The sequence below is a fragment of the Bos indicus x Bos taurus genome, chromosome 3 (genome assembly GCF_003369695.1).
Source record: "Bos indicus x Bos taurus breed Angus x Brahman F1 hybrid chromosome 3, Bos_hybrid_MaternalHap_v2.0, whole genome shotgun sequence".
Taxonomy (NCBI): Eukaryota; Metazoa; Chordata; class Mammalia; order Artiodactyla; family Bovidae; genus Bos; species Bos indicus x Bos taurus.
Window position 1 is genome coordinate 33,099,626 of NC_040078.1, and position 21,184 is coordinate 33,120,809.

At 49.4% G+C, this 21,184-nt stretch overlaps 1 protein-coding gene across 1 annotated transcript; it reads right to left on the reverse strand.

The window, feature by feature from the left end:
• Positions 1-4,912: 4,912 nt before the first annotated feature.
• On the reverse strand, positions 4,913-10,981 carry PROK1 (prokineticin 1). Its single transcript, XM_027538347.1, has 3 exons — positions 10,789-10,981; positions 7,701-7,826; positions 4,913-5,983 (listed from the first exon to the last, which is right to left on the reverse strand). The coding sequence occupies exons 1-3, from the start codon at positions 10,858-10,860 to the stop codon at positions 5,864-5,866; spliced, it is 318 nt and encodes a 105-aa protein (XP_027394148.1). The 5' UTR covers positions 10,861-10,981; the 3' UTR covers positions 4,913-5,863.
• Between the last annotated feature and the right edge of the window lie 10,203 nt (positions 10,982-21,184).

Genomic DNA, 21,184 nt, shown 5'->3' on the forward strand with positions numbered 1-21,184 from the left:
CCCTTGCCAGTGAGGACACTGGGGCCGGAGACTCTACAGGGAGCCCGGCTGGCTCTCAGCACCCCAATGGGACCAAATCCTCCCAAGAGCGTAATTCTACCCGACCCCAAAAACAGTCGTCCCTTTGCCTCTCCCAGGGCCTCATTGAGCCCCTTCTCAGTGTCCCTTCCTGGAAGCTAGTGAGGTCAGGTAGGCAGTTCCCACAGTGAGCTCTCAGAGGTGTGTCCCCTCCCCACACCTGGGAGTGAGCTGTGGGCTGCCTCGGCCCAGGGGCTCCTTGTGAGGTTCTCCATCCCCAGCAGGCTCCTGGGGCAGGACAACCCCGAGCCACGGGGCCTGGGCCCCATTTTCTGCTGCCCCATCTCCCAAACATCCCCTGCTGACACAGAGCATCCCGTTTGGCAGCTCAGGTCCAGGTTTCCACAGCTGGGCCCCAGATGGGGGCCTGGGAACATATGTAGGACACGTGTTTGCCTCTTGGCTGGGGCCTCGGGGCAGCCAGAGCTGCCTCCTCACCTGCAGGGCTTCCCAGCCTCCAGGTGGGGCCCCAGCTGTCCGCCCTCAAGTGAGCGGAAATTATAGCCCCATGGGGGGCCTCCCCTCTCTCCTCACAGTGGCCCCCTCCTTGTGTTCCTCTTCCCCCTTGGTTTCACTTCAGCGATTGAGGTTTCCTCAGGGACAGTTGCACAAACTTTGAAACCTAATTCTGGATGGATGCAGACCCCATCACATTCTCCCTGCCTTCCCTCCTGTCCTGCTCATCCTTGTTTTAATATTAAGCCCACGCTCTAGCTTGACTGGTGCTTTTCCTAATGGAAACTAGTCTCTCGGTCCCTTGGGGGAAAAGTAGACCTTTCATTGTATGTTTATTTCCTCCGGAGGTTGGGGAGACAGACAGGGTCAGGCAGCGTTTCTTGGGAAAGGGAGGCACCGGGATCACCAGCATCGGTCACAGCTGGAGGGGGGCTTGTTGTAGGCCCCACTGAATCTGAGTCTCTGGAGGTAACCCAGAGACTCAGCATTTTAACATCACCCTTTGGGCTTCTATGTACACTAAGGTTTGGAAACTGCAAGTCTACAGGGTAAACGACATTTCCTAGTCCTGGGGTCACCAGCCCTGAGATGCTTATCTCAGGGGACACACATGCGTTGGCAGGTTTAATTTGAACACAATCTGAGAAGAGCCAGAATAAAATTCAGAGCCCACACTCCTTATGCTTTTCCTAGAAAAAAAAAATTGTATAACGCAGTATTAAGATCATAGCCCATATTGAGCAAACATTCCATTTCACTTGGAAACAGTGACTCATATGTTTAAGCATGGTATTAAGAAGCTCTTAGATAAGATTTGTGTAGCTATGTTCCCAAACGGAGTGTTATTAAGCTTTTCCCACATAAACCTGTGCTTTTAAACTACATCATAATAATGGCACACAGGCTGAACAAACTGAGATTTCTTCCTACTGCGTTCAAATTCTGGGAAAGTGAAACGCATCCAAGAGCAGGTGTTTGTTTCTCCTCGGCAGTTTTATGAGTCTCTCACAGGGGAGATGCCTCAGGTAACTGACTTAGTGAGCCAGGCAGACAGATCCCAGTGTTAATGGGACGTCTTCATAAATAAACAAAAAATGTATAAAACATTCCCATGGAGCTTCCACTGGCCAAGGCCGCCCTAAGCTCTTCTTGTGCACTAACATCCTGACACCAACCCAAAGGGGCAGATACTATTGTTACTGAACCAAACTTGGGACCCTTTGCCCAAGTGCAGTAGAGCCAAGACAGGTTGTGGTGAAGCGAAGTACAGGGTTTATTTCAGGGCACCAAACAAGAAGTCCTGGCAGCTGAGACTCAGAAGATCCGAACTCCCCATTGGCTTTCCAGGGGCAGGCTTTTAAACACAAGGTAAGCAGGAGTTCCCTGATGGTCCATGCTTCCACTGCAGGGGGCATGGGTTTAATTCCTGGGTGAGGAACTAAGATCCCGCATGCCACAAGGTACAGCCAGAAAAATAAAATAAAGACAGGGTGAGGGAGAGGGTTGCAGGGTGTGTAATCAGCTCATAGACATTCTTCTTTTGGTTAGTAGTGAGGTCATGGGGAGTCAACATCATCAACCTTCTGGTTCCAGCCTGTCTGAGGTCTCTGTGCTTCCAGGCAGCATACAGTCAGTTAACTTCTTCCACCTGGTGGGGGTTTCAGTATCTGCAAAACAACTCAAAGGATATGGCTCAAGATACTATGTAGAGCCCCTGAGGGGGAACTAAATGTCCTTGACTTTGTTTAATGGCTAAACAATTATTATTTGTCTCATTTGACTGTTTTCCTTTCTGCATTTTCTCACTTCTCAAATAAAATTTATTCTTTGGAACTCTAGCAAGGCCTAAGAGGTGAAAGTTTTTCTACAAATAAGAGGCAGTCAGAGGACATGGAGATGTCTGTCCAGGCAAAGCCCATAGGATCCTGCTCAGTTACACTATTATTATTATTCTTGCCCATTTTACAGATGGGGAAACTGAGGTAGAGAGGCTTAGTAACTTGTCCACAGTTCCTGTCTAATAAATAGCCTGACCAGGGTCCAAACTCGAAGTCTGTGCTGTTACTGCTGTGTCACCCGGTAGCAAGGTAACTTTGCTGCTAATTCTGTGAGAGTTGCCAAATGAGCTAAATGCAAAATGACAAGAAAATGTCAAGCTGCCATTTGACAGATTTGTTTACTTGGTCTTTGGGGCTTAGTTTCATGACGAAACCTCACAGGTTTCTCTGTGCCTTGTCTCTGTCAGAGCTATGCCCACGGCTTCTTACTCATCAGCCTGTCTCTCTGCTTAGATCCAGCTAATCCTCCTCACTAATCTTCAGTCCCCAAATTAAGGCCCCTCTGTCCTCACTAGGCCAGGGCCTTTTCCTGCCCCTGACAACGTAAGCCCACTCTGGGGGCTCTGATCCCTTTTAAAAACCATACCCATATTTTTCCTCCAAGTCATACTCATACTTAAATAAATCTAATATACCTATGATCCATGGGCAGTAGAGCCTTCCAAGTAGGGGTCTAACACAAGAAAGAATATTCTAGATGGAGGGCCCCAAATTGTTACCTTCCTGTTGTCCTAGGCCCAGTGGTCCCTTTGAGGCCCACACACTGTTCTCTCAGGCTTGTGGCAGGCTCCAGGCTCCCACAGGAGGCTTTCTTTATAAACTTTGAGTGGAAAACATCAGTGGAAGTTTATGGAGTTCGAGAGGGGTGTCAGAGGACCGAGGGGGAAGCCAACAAGGAGTGGATCCTGTTTCACCCTTATTCCTGTCCAGGGTCAGCTGTCCCAAGCCTCTGTCCTCTGGCTGTGCAGCTGCTCCAGCCACGACCTTCACCATTCAAGCCTGGGGACACAAACAGGACTCAGACACTGCCCTTCTTTCTCCTGCGGTGGAGGCTGACTGAAACAGGAGAGCTTTCTAAGAACAAGGGTCAACTCAGGGCCTGAGGTGTGTCGCAGTCACTCTGTGTCGATGGATGCAGGTGGAGGTGAGGGACGCATGTGGGTTAATCTGCACGATTCCTTGAAGTCACAGGACATGAGAGGAAAGCAGGGCATTCCCCACAGAGGGAACGGCCTGGGCAAAGATACACGTGGCGTCTTCCACAAACCAAGACAGTCCTGAGGTTGGGAGGGCTGGTGGAGACAGTAGGAGAGCAGAGAGAGGGTGGCCGGGCCAGACCACAAGGAGCTTTTTGCTTCCGGACAAGACAAGCTTTCTCCTTTATTGCAGAGAAGCCTTTTGGGAGATTTTTGATGAGGAAAGAACCAGGCAAATTTGTTGCCTAGAAGGATGACTGGTGGGTATGCAGGGGTGGATCCTAAGGAGAAACTGAAGGCAGAGAGAGTAGGTAGAAACAGTCGTCATGAACCACACCAAGCAGGGTGAGGGCTCAGATAGCCCCGGACTAGAGGGAACAGGGGCAGAACCGAGAGACTTTCAGGAGGTAAAAGAAAGAGAGCTTGGTGATCATTTGACAAGGAAGTCAGAGACAAGGGACAGTAACAGAGAGGCAGACAGTTCTAGACTGCCCTCGAGCTTCAGACTTCATAGTAGGGGGCGGTGGGAGCACAAACCATCAAGACCAGCAGAGAAAAGGAAGATTTGGAAAGACAAGCAGTTCTTCCCATGCAGTGCTCTGCTGCACACAGACGGGCTGGCAGGCGGTGGGGGGTGGCGGGAGGGGCAGCACCCAATCATTTTCCTCTGACCCCCATCCAGCACCACTTTTCTAATCCTGGAGAACCCATGAGAGGTGATGTCTCACAGGAAGATGACAGAGGCTTCCAGGAAAGAAATTTGTAGGGTGGAACTGGAAGCAAAAGAGCAATTAAACATGTGTCCTGGCATGCCTCTTCACCCAGGTGGAAGCTTTGTCCCTCTAAATCTCTGATTGAATATAACACACGGGATGTCTGGGGAGTGGTCCCCATCTGCTCTGAGAGCTCCCTTCTTTCTGATGCTGCCATCTATTCCTCCTCAGCTCTTCTGTGCCACCCCCATGTCAGCCACTAGATGGCACCAGACTCCACCAGCTGAGAAGGAAACCTAGCGCATTTGTGCAGGCCTTTGCCACTCTTTGGGCTTCACTGGTAGCTCACAAGGCCTCCTGCCTCCAACCCAGAAACCCATTTGAGCCACACCCTCCTCATCACCTAGAGCCCACTGAGCTGCCTCGAACCCTTCATGCAAACGGACCCTGTATCCACTTTCTCCAAAAAGTTGCCCCAGAGGGGAGGAGGGATTCCGGTCACATCCCTCTCCTACCCGGACACAGCCCGGCCCTGCCCCCTCCCCACGTCCCAGGCACGGCAGGAACACACGGCCACTTGACCCTTGTTCATGCTTTTATTCTGCAACTAGTAGTCAGTGCACACGGCTATGGGCACCACCACGCCTGGGCGAGCCTTGGGCAGGGTCCAGATGAGAGTGCTGAGGGGGCCTGGGATTGTACACCAGATGGAGGCCAGTGGTCTGACACCCAGACAAACTGCTCTGAACTAGAGGCAACCCTCAGCCTCTAGAGAAGATGCCATATTTATAATAGAAGTGGGGCACACACAGCCTGGCCAGGGTCCTGGGTCACGGTCCCCTCTGTGCCCAAAATCAGTGGCCTGCCGGCTAGCTCCCATCTCTCCTGCAGCTGAGCAGAGGCCAGAGGCTTCCTCAAGGTCACACATAGACGTGCTCTTGACCCTTGGAAGGGGGCTATTGGAGGGAACTTACTCACGGCCTCATGAACCACCACTGTCTGCATTTCACAGGGAGGCAGCAGGATCGGGGGCTTCACTGGGAACTGGTAACGTGTGCTGGGAGGGGCATGGGAGGCCTGCAGTTCTGACCCAGCGGGCTGAACCCACAGCAGCCGTGTGGAGGCCGATTGACCTCTTGGGGCCCCATACTTTGCACGAGCTCACTGATGCAGGCAGAAGTGCACGTGCTGGAGGGGAGCAGCAGGGCCCAGGGAGGACGGTTCACCTGTGGTGGAGGAAGGGCCGGGCAGGGAGACACAAGGAAGGAGTACGTCCCTGTTACTCACCGCCCCTGAGGCGGCCTCAGCAGTGCACATGGGCTTCCTCCAGGACCACAGCCACCAGCCAGGACCCCGCAGCCCAGCCGGGCAGACCGTAAAACCCTGTGATGTGTGTCTGCGTCGGTGCACATATGTGGGCAGGGGAGCAGGGGTGCAGGTCAGCAGTGCAGGGAGTGGGACAGCAGAGGGGATGCAGGGCTGGGCCTTTCCGCAGAAATAAAAGTCCAAGGGAGACCACCACAGGCTGTGCTCAGAAAGAGGCCTGGCACCCCCAGTGGGTGTCCTGAGACCAGACACACTCCTAAAAGTTGATGTTCTTCAAGTTGGTGGAGCAACGGTACCTGCCGTCCAGGCCACGGGAACACAGCAGGTTGGGCAGGCAGGGGCAGGCGTGGTGCTGCCGTTTTCTGAAGAAGGGGACCTGGGGAGAGAGAGGAGAGTAGACATCACCTTCACCAAAGGGAGGCGGGCCGCCGGGGGAGCCTCTGGCCGGCCCAGCCCTGGCTGAAATGTCTCATCACCTGCACCTCAGCACCCCAAAAATAGCTTTTATAGAGGAGGAAACTGAGGCACAGAGAGGTTAAGTAACATGCCAAGGTCACACAGCCAGCTTGTGGAGGAGCCAGGGTTTGACCTCAGGCAGTCTAGCTCTGACACTGTGATCAGCCGCTAGGCAATGTGGCCCACCCGCCTATCCCCCAAACTCCACGAGCCCCACACCACCCACCGGGGTCCCCCCGCTGACCCGCACACCCACTCTCCCACAAATTCACACCCACACCGGTGATTGAATATCACCTGTAGCTCATCCATTACACTCTCCACCCTGTGTGGGTGTCGGGGATGTAGCTGCACAGGACAGGGTCCCTGCCGGGTGACTCACACCCACAGGAAGGCTGAGCCACTAAGGGTTCCTCAAGGAGGGTGAGTAGGAGGGGTTAGGAGCATAGATAAGTCGGACAGCCTGGGCTCAAATTAGGTCTGCCAATTCCCATCTGTGTGACAACCGGCAAGCTTTTTAGCCTCTCTGTGCTTCAATTTATTATCCGTAAAGGGAGTTAATAATAGTGGCTACCACATATGGTTGTAAATAGGTTTACATGATAAAGAGGTTTAAATGTGCAAAACCATCACTTAGTATGATGATTGGCATGTGGTAAGCACTCGGTGTATTACTACCTCTGCTGCCTGTTTTGGGAATACCCCAAGGCTACAAGGACTGTGCTCTGTCTCCCTCCCCGCCTCAGCCTCCTCACGCCTAGGAGGGCTGTGCCAGGGAGGATGATGGTTGGAGGATGCTCCTGGGTGCAGGCGTGCTCCCCAGAGGGGCTTGCAGGGCATCTCGGCCACAGAAAGCCCAGGGAAGTGGGCGCAAGCCCACAGGTGCTGCCGCATCCACCTGACAGAAAAGGCCCTGGGGCCGTTCTGTGGTCTCTGGGATGTGGCTCCTCAGGAAGCAGAGTGGGTGCTGGATGCCTAGGGCACAGAGGAGTAAGTCTCCTTAAAGTGTATGCCCTGGGGGCCCGGCCAACCTCACCCTGCACACCCCCTCATACTCAGGCTCTGGGTGGGAACCCACTTTACAGTCTTACTGCGTTGTGTTCTTAACGGGAGGATATGTGTGCGCGTGCTGAGTCACTCAGTCGTGTCCAACACTTTGCCACCCCATGGCTTGTAGCCTGCCATTCTCCTTTGTCCACAGGATTCTCCAGGCAAGAATACTGGAGTGGGTTGCCATTCCCTTCTCCAGAGGATCTTCCCAACCCAGGGATCAAACCTGTATCTCCTTCGTCCCCTGCATTGCAGACGGATTCTTTACCGCTGAGCTACCTAGGAAGTCTAGAGGGAAGAACCCTGTGCAGTAAAGGGCATTCAGGAGACTCTCAGAATCTAATTTATCATAACAGAAACTTTAGGGATGTCAGTCTACTCCCCACTTTGTATGCATGAGGTAACTGAGACCCAGGGGCTTCAGCAAATGAGGAACTGGGGTTCCAGCCTCTAGGTCTAACAGGCTGCGTGATTAGGACCCCGCTGTACCCCAACCGCCCCCAAAGTAAAGAGGTGGCAAGAAATCCCTAGATTAGAGTCGGAACACTGGTCCAGCGCCTTGTGCTTTGAGCCAGTGTGAGCAGTACCTTGTGGCTGCCGGGGTGGCACTCCTCTCCTGCCCGCCCCAGCGGGGTGCACACCCGCAGCCCACGCAGCCACAGGCTGACCGCACAGCAGGTGCCCGCCCTGCACTGGACATCCCGCTCGCAGGCCTGCGGGGGGGAAGACAAAGGGGCCGTTAGTGCCCATGGGCACCACTGCAGAGAAACCAGAAGGGAAAGTACATCCAAAAACCCTTCAGAGGGGTGCTGGGAGCGGAACCCAGGCCTCAGTACCCAGGCCTCAGTCCCCCGGGACACCCGGGGCCGTGCAGCGCCACCCCTGCCCCTGTCGAGGCAGGAAACTCAGGGCTCAGCGGGGCAGCAGACTTGGATCTGAGAGCGCTCTGAGCTCCTCTGAGGCCACTCGGTGGGGAGGCTCCCCTCTGACAAGGCTAGAGCTTAGGAGACAGAGCTTTTCTAGCACCAGAAGATGCTTAGTGGATGCTAAGGAGATTGAATTAACTCAAATTCTTCGAGGGGGAGGGTCCCAATGGCCTGCACCCCAGGGTGATCGGTGTCAAGTTTCTGTGGACAGGGACCCTCCAGCCCTCACCCAGCAGTACTCGGGGCTGGTGCCTCTCCTCCCCACCACGGCCCCCTCAGTCCTCCCTGGAAACCCAGTTTCATCTGAGGGGCCAGCACCCCCCAACAGGTGTTTCCCCCCCAGGGTGTCTCTGCTGGCCTGCCTGGCCCTTATGTGACAATTGGCAAGTTATTTAGCCTCTCTGTGCCTCAGTTTACTACCAGTAAAATGGGTTACTAATAGTAACTCCTCTAGGATGGACTCCTCTGGGTTGGGCTCCCAGAGCAGGGGCTGAGTAGCCCTGCCTGGTTTCTGAAAGGTGCCATCTGTATGTGTTTTAGTCTCTCAGTCGTGTCTGACTCTGCAGCCCCATGGACTGTAGACCGCCAGGCTCTTCTGTCCATGGAATTCTCCAGGCAAGAGTACTGGAGTTGGTTGCCTTTCCTGTCTCCAGGGGATCTTTCCAACCCAGGGACTGAACCCGGCTCTCCTGAATTGCAGGCAGATTCTTTACCATCTGAGCCACCAGGGAAGACCCACACAAACCTGCTTTAAGCTAAAGCCTACATTAAGGAAAACAGAACTAAACTGCTCCAGACTCAGGAGAGGCCACCTTGTTGAAGCACCCCACCTTCCCATTTCAGAGATCTGTGGCTTCTCTGAGTTGAAGCTGGGAGCTGGGTTTGGGTTGGCCCTTTTCCACGGGGCTTCCCTTGTTGCTCAGCTGGTAAAGAATCTGCCTGCAATGGGGGAGACCTGGGTTCGATCCCTGAGCTGGGAAGATCCCCCTGGAGAAGAGAAAGGCTACCCACTCCAGTATTCTGGCCTGGAGAATTCCATGGACCATATAGTCCATGGAGTCGCAGAGAGTCAGACACGACTGAGCAACTTTCACTTCACTTCTTCTCTACTGGGCCATGCAGTGCCCTCTGGCTGCCTTGTGGGGCCCTGCAGTAAAGTGGGGCATGCTGGGGCTGCTTGACACTCAGAGGAGGTGCAGGGGGCAGTCATCTGGTCTCCAACCTAGTGAGGGCACGTCTCACACACCAGCCGGTCCCTGAAAGCTCAGGGTCAGGACTGAGTGGACTCCACATGACTCTTCTGCCACAGAGGTGTGGCATCACTGTCCCCCCTGGGAGGAGGGCCCCTCCAGAACTGAATTTGGGACAGTCGAGGTCTAGGGAGCAGGGCACTGCGGGGATGGTGGAGCCCAGCCTCTTTCTGAGAGTCAGACAGGGCAGCAGCAGGGCTTGGAGTGCAGAGGGAGTGGCTCTAACCACTCTGACTGCTCGCAGTGGGTCTGCTTGGTGTGTCCCTCTTCTCTGTCTTCCCAAGGGTCAGCTTGGAGGCTCTTCTAGGAAGACATTTTCCCATCTCTAAGCCCTCCCTCCTGCCAGACCTGCCTCTGGGCCAGACTCAGGGTCAACCTGCTGCCTGGTGGGGTAACCACGGCTTCTCCCCTCTGCTCTCACCCTCCCAATCTTCAAGCTGCACGAGAAGAAGGCAGCCTTCGGTAGCTCACGTTCATTAGGTACAATTCTGTCCTGACAGTTGTATTTATGCTTCGGGTCCCAAAAGCACTGGCTTGCCTTTCATGTTTGTTCTGCTTTGAAACTCAGTCTTTTTCCTCTAAAAGGGAGAAGAAAGAGACTTCGCTTTCTGTGAACATTACAGTTAATCCAGTTCCAGGAATGGGTTGGCCTCCTCTACATTTCCATTTTCTGTGTAAAAAGCTGGAGGAAGTTGAAACAAAAGTGAATGTATCTCTTTTTTGTTGTTGTTCTAGTGGCTTTTTATCTAGAAAGCTCCAGGTCAGTCATTACTTTCCTGTTTTCATAAGAATGGTCCCATCACCATCACACAACCTGTGCCCATGAGAGGGAGTGCTTCTGAGGGAGAACCACTATTGGGGTGTCTTGAATATTACAATGTGCCGGCCTGGGTGCACCCACAGTGGGGCTGGATTTCTACTTGTTATCTGACACTTGTTTCTGGGTCACTTAGCCAATTGTTGACATCACCTTTATTCCTATCAACTGGGCACAGAGTTAAAACATATAAACTGCACGGGAAAGAAAGAGTTTCAAGATCGACTTTCTTAAAAGTAGAGAAAGCAGAGATTAAACATACCCAACAGAAGGTAAATAAGGTCACAGACTTTAATTAAGTCAACTTACTATGACATGTGAACCAAACCACGCATGAAAACTAAAATTTACACAAAAGATAAATTAGGGAGTGCTAATCCACTTTATAAAAGATTCATTATTGCTCAAAAACCTTCTTTTGACCAAAGGTCCAAACTTCAGAATTTGCAATGCTCTCCTCATTTATTGAAAGCAGAATTTGATTTACACAGTTTCTCTGAAGCAGATCCCCTTTATTGAGGTCTAACTAACGTGAAAACCCTGTGAGATGCCTCTCGGAAGTGGGGTCTGGAACTGGCTCCCATGCCCTTGGTTTGCTTCCTGTGTGGTTCCTGGGTCCTGTCCCATGCAGACCCTGACATCCTCCCAAAACCCAGGGCAGAGAGAATGTTGGACGACTTACCCCGGTGATCACGGCACAGTCGGACACGGTCACCAAGAGGAGTATCACTGAGACTTGCGTGGCACCTCTCATGGTCACTTGGTGTGAAGGCAACCGCTGCCAGCTCCGCTGCCCCTGCTCTGCCTCAAACGTACCAGCTCGGAAAGCCAGGCTCTCCCCTGAGATTTATAGTGTCCGATCCAGGCTGCCCGTGGATGCCTTGTCTCCACTCTTGCCCATGACTCTGTTATTCAGATGATCTCAGAGATGGAGATGAGACCTGAATCCCTAATGACATTGAATCACCATCGAAACCAATAAAGATGAACCATCAGTGGCAGTGACAGTCGCTCTGACTCTCAGGACGCAATGACCCAGTCAGCTCCGTGCATCGCACTCCACAGTCCTTGTCGCCTCTGGGGCATCCTTCTATTCTGCTTGGAGCCAGGGGAAAGCTTTGGTAATAAATCAAGGGATTTGCAACATCACCATTCACTCCTCCCTGCACCAAACCCAGGATCATCGGCTCCTTCACACTCAAGCCGACAAGAATGATCTGGGCTTTTCCTGTCGGAGTGAGGAGCTGAGACGACATAGTGAGAAGGCAGTGTCCTTGGTCCCCTAGAACAGGGGTCCCCAACCTCCAGGATCTAATGCTTGATGATCTGAGGTGGGGCTGATGTAATAATAATAGAAATAAAGTACATAGTAAGTGTAATGTACTTGAAATCATCCCCAAACTATCCCCCCAACCTGGTCCTGGTCCATGGAAAAATTATCTTCCATGAAACTGGTCTCTGGTGCCAAAAAGGTTTGGGACCGCTGCCCTAGAAGGTTAATATTCCAATAGGGAGACATAAGACAGTGAGAAAACAAAGCCAGGCTTGTGGGGTTGATGTTCCTGAGAAGTTCATAAGAAATTGCCCTCTAAGAGGCTCTGGACAAACACCAAGTGTCACTTGGCTCAGGAACCAGAGGGCAGAGGATGAGCCAGTTGACAGGTCCCTGAGGAAAAGCATGCTTGAGCTGGGTTTCAGCTAAAGTTACCAGGGGCCACATGCCTTCCTGTTCCATGGGTTGAGCTTGACCTTATTCAGGGGCTAACAAACATGGTGGGCTTGGACACCAGTCTTGGGGAAGGTGAATCTGGGCACAGCCCCTCCTACCAACTGATGCAGAGACCTCCCAGGACCTTTTATCAGACAATCCCCACAGTGATAAAAGTCCCTTCTCTCCACAGTGATAAAAGCCATTATTGCCCAAGAAATGTCCTCAGTTCAGTTCAGTCGCTCAGTCGTGTCCAACTCTTTGCAACCCCATGAACCGCAGCACGCCAGGTTTCCCTGTCCATCACCAGCTCATGGAGTCCACCCAAACCCATGTCCATTGAGTCGGTGATGCCATCCAATCATCTCATTCTCTGTCGTCCCCTTCTTCTGCCCTCAATCTTTCCCAGCATCAGGGTCTTTTCAAATGAGTCAGCTCTTCGTCCTGCAATATGTTAATAGGTGTTGCAACTGCTACTGCTAAGTCGCTTCAGTCGTGTCCGACTCTGTGCGACCCCATAGATGGCAGCCCACCAGGCTCCCCCGTCCCTGGGATTCTCCAGGCAAGAACACTGGAGTGGGTTGCCATTTCCTTCTCCAATGCATGAAAGTGAAAAGTGAAAGCGAAGTCACTCAGTCGTGTCCGACTCGTTGCAACCTCATGGACTGCAGCCTACCAGGCTCCTCCGTATATGGGATTTTCCAGGCAAGAGTACTGGAGTGGGGTGCCATTGCCTTCTGTGTGCATACAAATACATACGTATGAGATTTCCACAGTTGAAGCTTTGGGAAACTGATTACATATTTCCACCAGCTTTTTTTTTTACTGCAGGACTTTTCAGGGCCTTTTATATACTAGTAAGCTAGAAACACCAGGCAGGAAAATGCAATTGGTAATTATTTCCTAAACAGATTAATCCATCCAACACTTTTTTTCTTAGAGTGTCTCAAGGGAATGTGACTCCTAGGTAGACACACTGACCAGCATTTATGAGTGAGAGGGCGGGGAAGAGAAGAGCAGCTCAGCTTCACCACCATGAGCAGAGTGAGAATCTAAAGCTAACCTCAGTCTTCTCATCTGTAACATGAGGGTGAGAATAGCACTTACATAATGGGCTTTTGTGAGTATCCGTCCATGTATTTATGTATTCATTGACTATATATTTAGTCACAACTACTGTATTGAAGGGCTCAGACGGTAAAGAGCCTGCCTGCAATGTGGGAGATCCGAGTTTGATCCCTGGAGAAGGAAATGGCAACCCACTCCAGTATTCTTGCCTGGAAAATCCCATGGATGGTGGAGCCTCGGGGGCAACAGTCCAGGGGGCCGCAAAGAGTAAGACGCAACTGAATGACTTCACTTTCACTTTCTTTTCACTATATTGAAGGCACTATTTTTGGCGCTGGAAATAGAGAGCAAAACAAGATCCTTGCTCTCATGCAGTGGAGACAGATAATAGACAAATAAACAAATAGATTTATAGTAAAATGGCCAGGGGTGCCGAGTGCTATTAAAAAGGAAGATAGAGGGACTCCCCTACTGGTCCAATGTCTAAGACTCTAATCTCTCAATGCTGGGGCCCTGGGTTTGATCCCTGGTTGGGGAACTAGATCCCACATGCCACAGCTAAAACCATGTGCAGCCAAATAAACAAATAAAATTCAATATTAAAATAAAAAGGAAGACAGAGAGGACAGCAGAGTATGACATGGTATGGTGCTTTAGATGGGGTGAGGGTCTCTCTGAGAAGACACTCAAGAACCCCGATGAAGTGAAGGAATGCACTGGGCAGAGCCTGCAGGGAGGAAGCGGTGCAGAGGTCCTGTGGTAGGGCCTTCTTGGCCAGTTCCAGGAGCAATAAGGAGGGTGGAGAACAGGGGAAGGGGGAGGGAGGGATGCTGTCGGAGCAGAAGCGGGGGCTACACCCTGCCAACCTTGCAGGGCATGGTGGAGGCCTGCAGCAAAGGTGATGCGCACCCTTGGAGTGTTTGGAGCAGAGGAGGAGCAGGATGAGATTTACACTTTGAAAGATCTCTCTGGTGGTTCGTGGAGAATTAAGTGAGATGCTGCTGCTGAAGTCTCAGCAAGATGCCTGGCACACGGCAGCATTTGCAACTACTGCCATTTTCTATCATTAAAAAGATGGGCCTACGGGGAGAAGGGATAGTTAGGGAGTTTGGGATGGACATGTACACACTGCTATATTTAAAATGGAAAACCAACAAGGACCTACTGTACACCACAGGGAATTCTGTTCAATGTTATATGGCAGCCTGGACAGGAAGGGAGTTTGTACGAGAATGGATAGATGTGTATGTATGGCTGGATCCCTGCACTGTCCACCTAAAACTACCACAATATTTTTAATCGGCTACACTACAATACAAAAGTTAAAAAAAAAATTAGATGGGCCTGAGTGGGGGACAAGAGGGAAGGATTGGGAGTTTGGGATTATCAGAGGCAAACTTTTATATATAAAATGGATACACAACAAGGTCAGACTGTATAGCATGAGGAACTTGTATTCAATATCCTGTAATAAACCATAATGGAAAAGAATATTGTACAACTGAATCACTTTGCTGGACATCAGAAATTAACACAACATTGTTAATCAACTATACTTCAATTAAATTTTTTAAACTGATGGGCCTGTCAGCCTTCATGTAAAATTCTCCTTCCAGGTGAGAATCAAAATAATATGGTTATGGCCCATCTGTACACCACGGCACTGAGCCAGACACACCACAGGAGAACCAGGAGACCACCACCCGTCAGTAACTTACAGAGGGAGAAGGTGGCATTGTGCCGGGTGCTGGGAGGGGCACAGAGGCAGGCCGGCCTGTGTGCTTCTGGGGCCCTGCGCAGACCGCCAGTCTCACACAGGTCGCTTCTCAAGAGACAATGTTAGCTAGCAGCGATCTCAGGCTAGCACCCACCTTCTGCCCTCATACCCCACTCTCACCCCCTCCCTCACTCTCCAAAACAAAACTAATTATTGCACACAATGGCGTGAAGAATGGTAGCGAGCGATGCTGCTGCAAACAGGACCAATAACAGCAACTGAAAGCACTTTATTTCTCTTGGATACTGGTACTTGAGGACAAGCCAGTTAGAGGGAGGCCAGGGATCAACAGCAACCTGGTGGAAATACCAAAGGAGACTCTAGGGAGCTTTGGGGTTCTTGACTCAATAATTCCCATCAGCAGATGTTCACACGGAGCCTCCCACATGTCAGGGTCACGGTTCACGGCTGTCGGGTCTGCTTTCTTCCGTAACTGAGGGCTCTCCTGTTTCTGTGCACAGGTGGATTTCAGCAGTATCCTCCCAGCGCCCAGCACAAAACCAACTTCTCCCTCTCTCTGCTTTAGTACTGTGGTGCGGATGTCATTATTTTATGGGACTGTTTATACAGCCCGTGTGTGTGCCTGTGTGGTGAGCACAGCCATCCACTCAGGCATAGGTATGCCCTGGAACAGAGGCACAGGCTCAGGAAGCCTGACTTGACTCAGTCCCCGAGGTCATTCACCCTCATACGTGGGGTAACCTGGATTCCTAGGGGGTCTGAATTCTACCTTCAGCTCTACCTTCCAGCTCTACCATGAGGCCATTGCTCTGCAAACTAGAAAGGGAGTGCATGTCCACAGGCCACACAGCTCCTGCCTGTGACATGGGTGATCACTTTATTAGTGGTTCATTAGTGGCTAATGATTAAATGAGAGCTGCCTCTGATCCACTTAAGAGAGATGTGAAGAAAGGAAGGAGCAACCAGGGACTTCCCTGCCACCCAGTGGTTAAGACTGTTCTTCACAGCAGGAGGCACGGGTTCCATCCATGGTCAGGAAATTAAGATCTCACATGCTGTGCAGTGCAGCCAAAAAAGAAAGAAAGAAGCAATAAAACTATGGAAACCCACACATCCAAACCAGCAGTTCTTAATCTAGGATCACAGCTCCCCAAATGGTTCATGAACAGAATTCAGAAGATCCATGAACTTGGGCAGAGAAAACAATTGCATTCTGTTATCACTCACTGCTAAGTGAATTGTAACATTCTTCTCTTCTAACAATAGGCCACAAACACAGAAGTATTCATCATACCTGGGTCCTTGTCACCAAGAGAAATTAGAGATCTTTTAATACCATGTTGCTACCCTACGTCCAAGGTAAGAGAAACCTAGGTAAGATGGTAGGTGTTGCAAGAGGGCATCAGAGGGCAGACACACTGAAAACATAATCACAGAAGATTTGCCAATCTGATCACAAGGACCACAGCCTTGTCTAACTCAATGAAACTAAGCCAGGCAGTGTGGGGCCACCCAAGATGGGCAGGTCATGATGGAGAGGTCTGACAGAATGTGGTCCACTGGAGAAGGGAATGGCAAACCACTTCAGTATTCTTGCCTTGAGAACCCCATGAACAATATGAAAAGGCAAAAAGATAGGATACTGAAAGAGGAACTCCCCAGGTCAGTAAATGCCCAATATGCTACTGGAGATCAGTGGAGAAATAACTCCAGAAAGAATGAAGGGATGGAGCCAAAGCAAAAACAATACCCAGTTGTGGATGTGACTGGTGATAGAAGCAAGGTCCGATGCTGTAAAGAGCAATATTGCATAGGAATCTGGAATGCTAGGTCCATGAACCAGGGCAAATTGGAAGTGGTCAAACAGGAGATGGCAAGAGTGAACATTGACATTCTAGGAATCAGGGAACTAAAATGGATTGGAATGGGTGAATTTAACTCAGATGACCATTATATCTACTACTGTGGGCAGGAATCCCTTAGAAGAAACGGAGTAGCCATCATAGTCAACAAAAGAGTCTGAAATGCAGTACTTGGATGCAATCTCAAAAATGACAGAATGATCTCCGTTCGTTTCCAACGCAAACCATTCAATATCACAGTAATCCAAGTCTATGCCCCAACCAGTAACACTGAAGAAGCTGAAGTTGAAAGGTTCTATGAAGACCTACAAGACCTTTTAGACCTAACACCCAAAAAAGATGTCCTTTTCATTATAGGGGACTGGAATGCAAAAGTAGGAAGTCAAGAAACACCTGGAGTAACAGGAAAATTTGGCCTTGGGATACAGAATGAAGCAGGGCAAAGGCTAATAGAGTTTTGCCAAGAGAACACACTGGTCATAGCAAACACCCTCTTCCAACAACACAAGAGAAGACTCTACACATGGACATCACCAGATGGTCAACACCAAAATCAGATTGATTATGTTCTTTGCAGCCAAAGATGGAGAAGCTCTATACAGTCAGCAAAAACAAGACTGGGAACTGACTGTGGCTCAGATCATGAACTCCTTATTGCCAAATTCAGACTGAAATTGAAGAAAGTAGGGAAAACCACTAGACCATTCAGGTATGACCTAAATCAAATCCCTTATGATTATACAGTGGAAGTGAGAAATAGATTTAAGGGACTAGATCTGATGGATAGAGTGCCTGATGAACTATGGACAGAGGTTCGTGACACTGTACGGGAGACAGGGATCAAGACCATCCCCATGGAAAAGAAATGCAAAAAAGCAAAATGGCTGTCTGGGAAGGCCTTACAAATAGCTGTGAAAAGAAGAGAAATGAAAAAAGCAAAGGAGAAAAGGAAAGATATAAGCATCTGAATGCAGAGTTCCAAAGAATAGCAAGGAGAGATAAGAAAGCATTCCTCAGCAATCAATGCAAAGAAATAGAAGAAAACAACAGAATGGGAAGGACTAGAGATCTCTTCAAGAAAATGAGAGATACCAAGGGAACATTTCATGCAAAGATGGGCTGGATAAAGGACAGAAATGGTATGAACCTAACAGAAGCAGAAGATATTAAGAAGAGGTGGCAAGAATACACAGAAGAACTATCCAAAAAAGATCTTCATGACCCAGATAATCACGATGGTGTGATCACTGACCTAGAGCCAGACATCCTGGAATGTGAAGTCAAGTGGGCCTTAGAAAGCATCACTACGAGCAAAGCTAGTGGAGGTGATGGAATTCCAGTTGAGCTATTTCAAATCCTGAAAGATGATGCTGTGAAAATGCTGCACTCAATATGCCAGCAAATTTGGAAAACTCAGCAGTGGCCACAGGACTGGAAAAGGTCAGTTTTCATTCCAATCCCAAAGAAAGGCAATGCCAAAGAATGCTTAAACTACCGCACAATTACACTTATCTCCCACGCTAGTAAAGTAATGCTTAAAATTCTCCAAGCCAGGCTTCAGCAATATGTGAACCGTGAACTTCCAGCTGTTCAAGTTGGTTTTAGAAAAGGCAGAGGAACCAGAGATCAAATTGCCAACATCCACTGGATCATGGAAAAAAGAAGAGAATTCCAGAAAAACATCTATTTCTGCTTTTATTGACTATGCCAAAGCCTTTGACTGTATGGATCACAATAAACTGTGGAAAATTCTGCAAGAAATGGGAATACCAGACCACCTGACCTGCCTCTTGAGAAACCTATATGCAGGTCAATTCTGAAGCAACAATTAGAACTGGACATGGAACAGACTGGTTTGCTTATTTAACTTCTATGCAGAGTACATCATGAGAAACGCTGGGGTGGAAGAAGCACAAGCTGAAATCAAGATTGCCAAGGGAAATATCAATAACCTCAGATATGGAGATGACACCACCCTTATGGCAGAAAGTGAAGAGGAACTAAAAAGCCTCTTGGTGAAAGTGAAAGAAGAGAGTGAAAAAGTTGGCTAAAAGCTCAACATTCAGAAAACTAAGATCATGGCATCTGGTCTCATCACTTCATGGCAAATAGATGGGGAAACAGTGGAACAGTGTCAGACTTTATTTTGGGGGGCTCCAAAATCACTGCAGATGGTGACTGCAGGCATGAAATTAAAAGACGCTTACTCCTTGGAAGGAAAGTTATGACCAACCTAGACAGCATATTCAAAAGCAGAGACATTACTTTGCCAACAAAGGTTTGTCTAGTCAAGGCTATGTTTTTTCCAGTGGTCATGTATGGATGTGAGAGTTGGAGTGTGAAGAAAGCTGAGCACTGAAGAATTGATGCTTTTGAACTGTGGTGTTGGAGAAGACTGTTGAGAGTCCCTTGGACTGCAAGGAGATCCAACCAGTCCATCCTAAAGAAGATCAGTCCTGGGTGTTCTTTGGAAGGACTGATGCTGAAGCTGAAACTCCAATACTTTGGCCACCTCATGCAAAGAGTTGACTCATTGGAAAAGATCCTGATGCTGGGAGGGACTGGGGGCAGGAGGAGAAGGGGACGACAGGATGAGATGGCTGGATGACATCACCGACTCTATGGACATGAGTTTGGGTAAACTCCGGGAGATGGTGATGGACAGGGAGGCCTGGTGTACTGCAATTCATGCGCTCACAAAGAGTCAGACATGGCTGAGTTACTGAAGTGACTGATGGTTGCAAATAGCTCAAAATATTTCTGTTCATCACTACATTGAAACTACAGTAGTTATTAGTCCATGCCATGTTATTTGATCAATAGACATGAGTTTGAGCAAACTCCAGGAGATGGTGAAGGACAGGGAGGTCTGGCATGCTGCAGTCCATAGGGTTGCAAAGAGTCAGACACGACTGAGAGACTGAACAGCAACAATGTTATTTGATACATTAATAAAGAAGGACATATATCACCATATCATAAATTTGTTTTTAATATAATCATTTGTAACATTTAAATTTCAGTATAATTATTTGCAATCTTACATATTTATTTTTATACATTTTAAAGAATTACTCTGAGTGAGAGTCACAGACTTCCAAGATGTCCATGGTACAAAAATAGCTAAAAACTCCTGAGGCAGGGTGAGGAGACTTAGGTGCGATATAGGGTCATAAGGTCAGGCTAGCCAAACTTAGCTAGAACATTAGGCTGGACACATCTAGGGGGAAATTGTCAAAAAGAAGAAGCAGATCTGTGACAACCTAGAGGGGTGGTGTGGGGTGGGGGTGGGAGGGAGGTTCAGGAGGGAGGGGACGTACGTATACCTATGGCTGATTCACATTGTTGTATGGCAGAAACCAACACTGTAAAGGAACTATCCTCCAAATAAAAAAAATTTTTTTTAAAAAGGAAAAAAGTCAGAAAAAGAAAAGAAAGAAGCAGACACAGCTAAAGCAGCCAGCTAGAGCAGGCACAGAGCTGTGTCTGGGGTGAGTTGCACCAGCAGGACTCACACTGTTGGTGGCTGTTCCCACATGAAGGGGTCACACAGTGATCTGGCTTTTGATCTGGGTCTAAGGAGACTCCATCCTGGGCCCTTGAGACTCCCTAACCCACAGACAGCTTGTACTTTATCTACCTCATCTTCAGAACTCAACTGGATTTTAAAAATCCAAGGACCAGTTCCAATCAGTCCTTGCATCTTAAGTCCCCACCAAGTTACGTCCATCCCAACTATCTAAGTGGGTTGACAATGACTGATCACCAGACCTCTTTCTTCTACAACTGGAAGATGCAGTTAAAGAGAAGACACAACTACAATGTATCAGAGACTACCAAGTACCTAAGAAGAAATACTCCACAACCTGGACTGATCACCCACCACCCACACCACAAGCTCACTGCTCGAAGGAACTGCCCTTGGGCTTGCCCTTGAATGTGGCCCCACTCCCTCCTGCAGCTTCCACCTGTTCCTCTTCTTCCTTGCACTGTAGGTTTCTAGAAAGTTAGGCTCCATTCCTTTCCTCCTGTCCCCTCCTCAACCCTCTCCAGCCTCTCTTTGGTTCCTACCTCACCAGTGAAACCACTTCCTCTAAGCCGCCCTTGTCCTCTAAAAGCCAAATACATAGTAGAAGGTACTGCTGCTGCTAAGTCGCTTCAGTCGTGTCCGACTCTGTGTGACCCCATAGATGGCAGCCCACCAGGCTCCCCCGTCCCTGGGATTCTCCAGGCAAGAACACTGGAGTGGGCTTCCATTTCCTTCTCCAATGCATGAAAGTGAAAAGTGAAAGTGAAGTCTCTCAGTCGTGTCCAACTCTTCTCGACCCCATGGACTGCAGCCTACCAGGCTCTTCCGTCCATGGGATTCTCCAGGCAAGAGTACTGGAGTGGGGTGCCATTGCCTTCTCCGAGTAGAAGGTAACACAATGTCATAAATCAACTATACTTCAATAAAAATGTTTAAATTAGAAAATAAACAAAAAAAAAAGCCAAATACAAAACTCCATTTTCAATCCTCATCTCACTTGCTCATTTGCAGCCTTTGACACAGGCACCTGCTCTTTCCTTAAATCCCTCTCTCTTGCTTTTCACAGCATGGTTTTCTCCAAGTCCCCCACAATTTTCAGTCTCCTCTAGAGGTGCCCTAGGGCTGCATACTCACTAGCCTCTTGGTCCCTCCACAGGTTTCATGGTCACCTAA

What these genes read in the sequence shown, in the direction of transcription:
- PROK1 (XM_027538347.1), bottom strand. Translation starts at nt 10,860, where the DNA reads ATGAGAGGTGCCACGCAAGTCTCAGTGATACTCCTCTTGGTGACCGTG. An exon ending in ACTGTGCCGTGATCACCGGG is followed by an intron (nt 7,827 to 10,788) that starts GTAAGTCGTCCA and finishes TCCCCCCCGCAG; the next exon opens with GCCTGCGAGCGGGATGTCCA. An exon ending in GCCACCCCGGCAGCCACAAG is followed by an intron (nt 5,984 to 7,700) that starts GTACTGCTCACA and finishes CTCTCTCCCCAG; the next exon opens with GTCCCCTTCTTCAGAAAACG.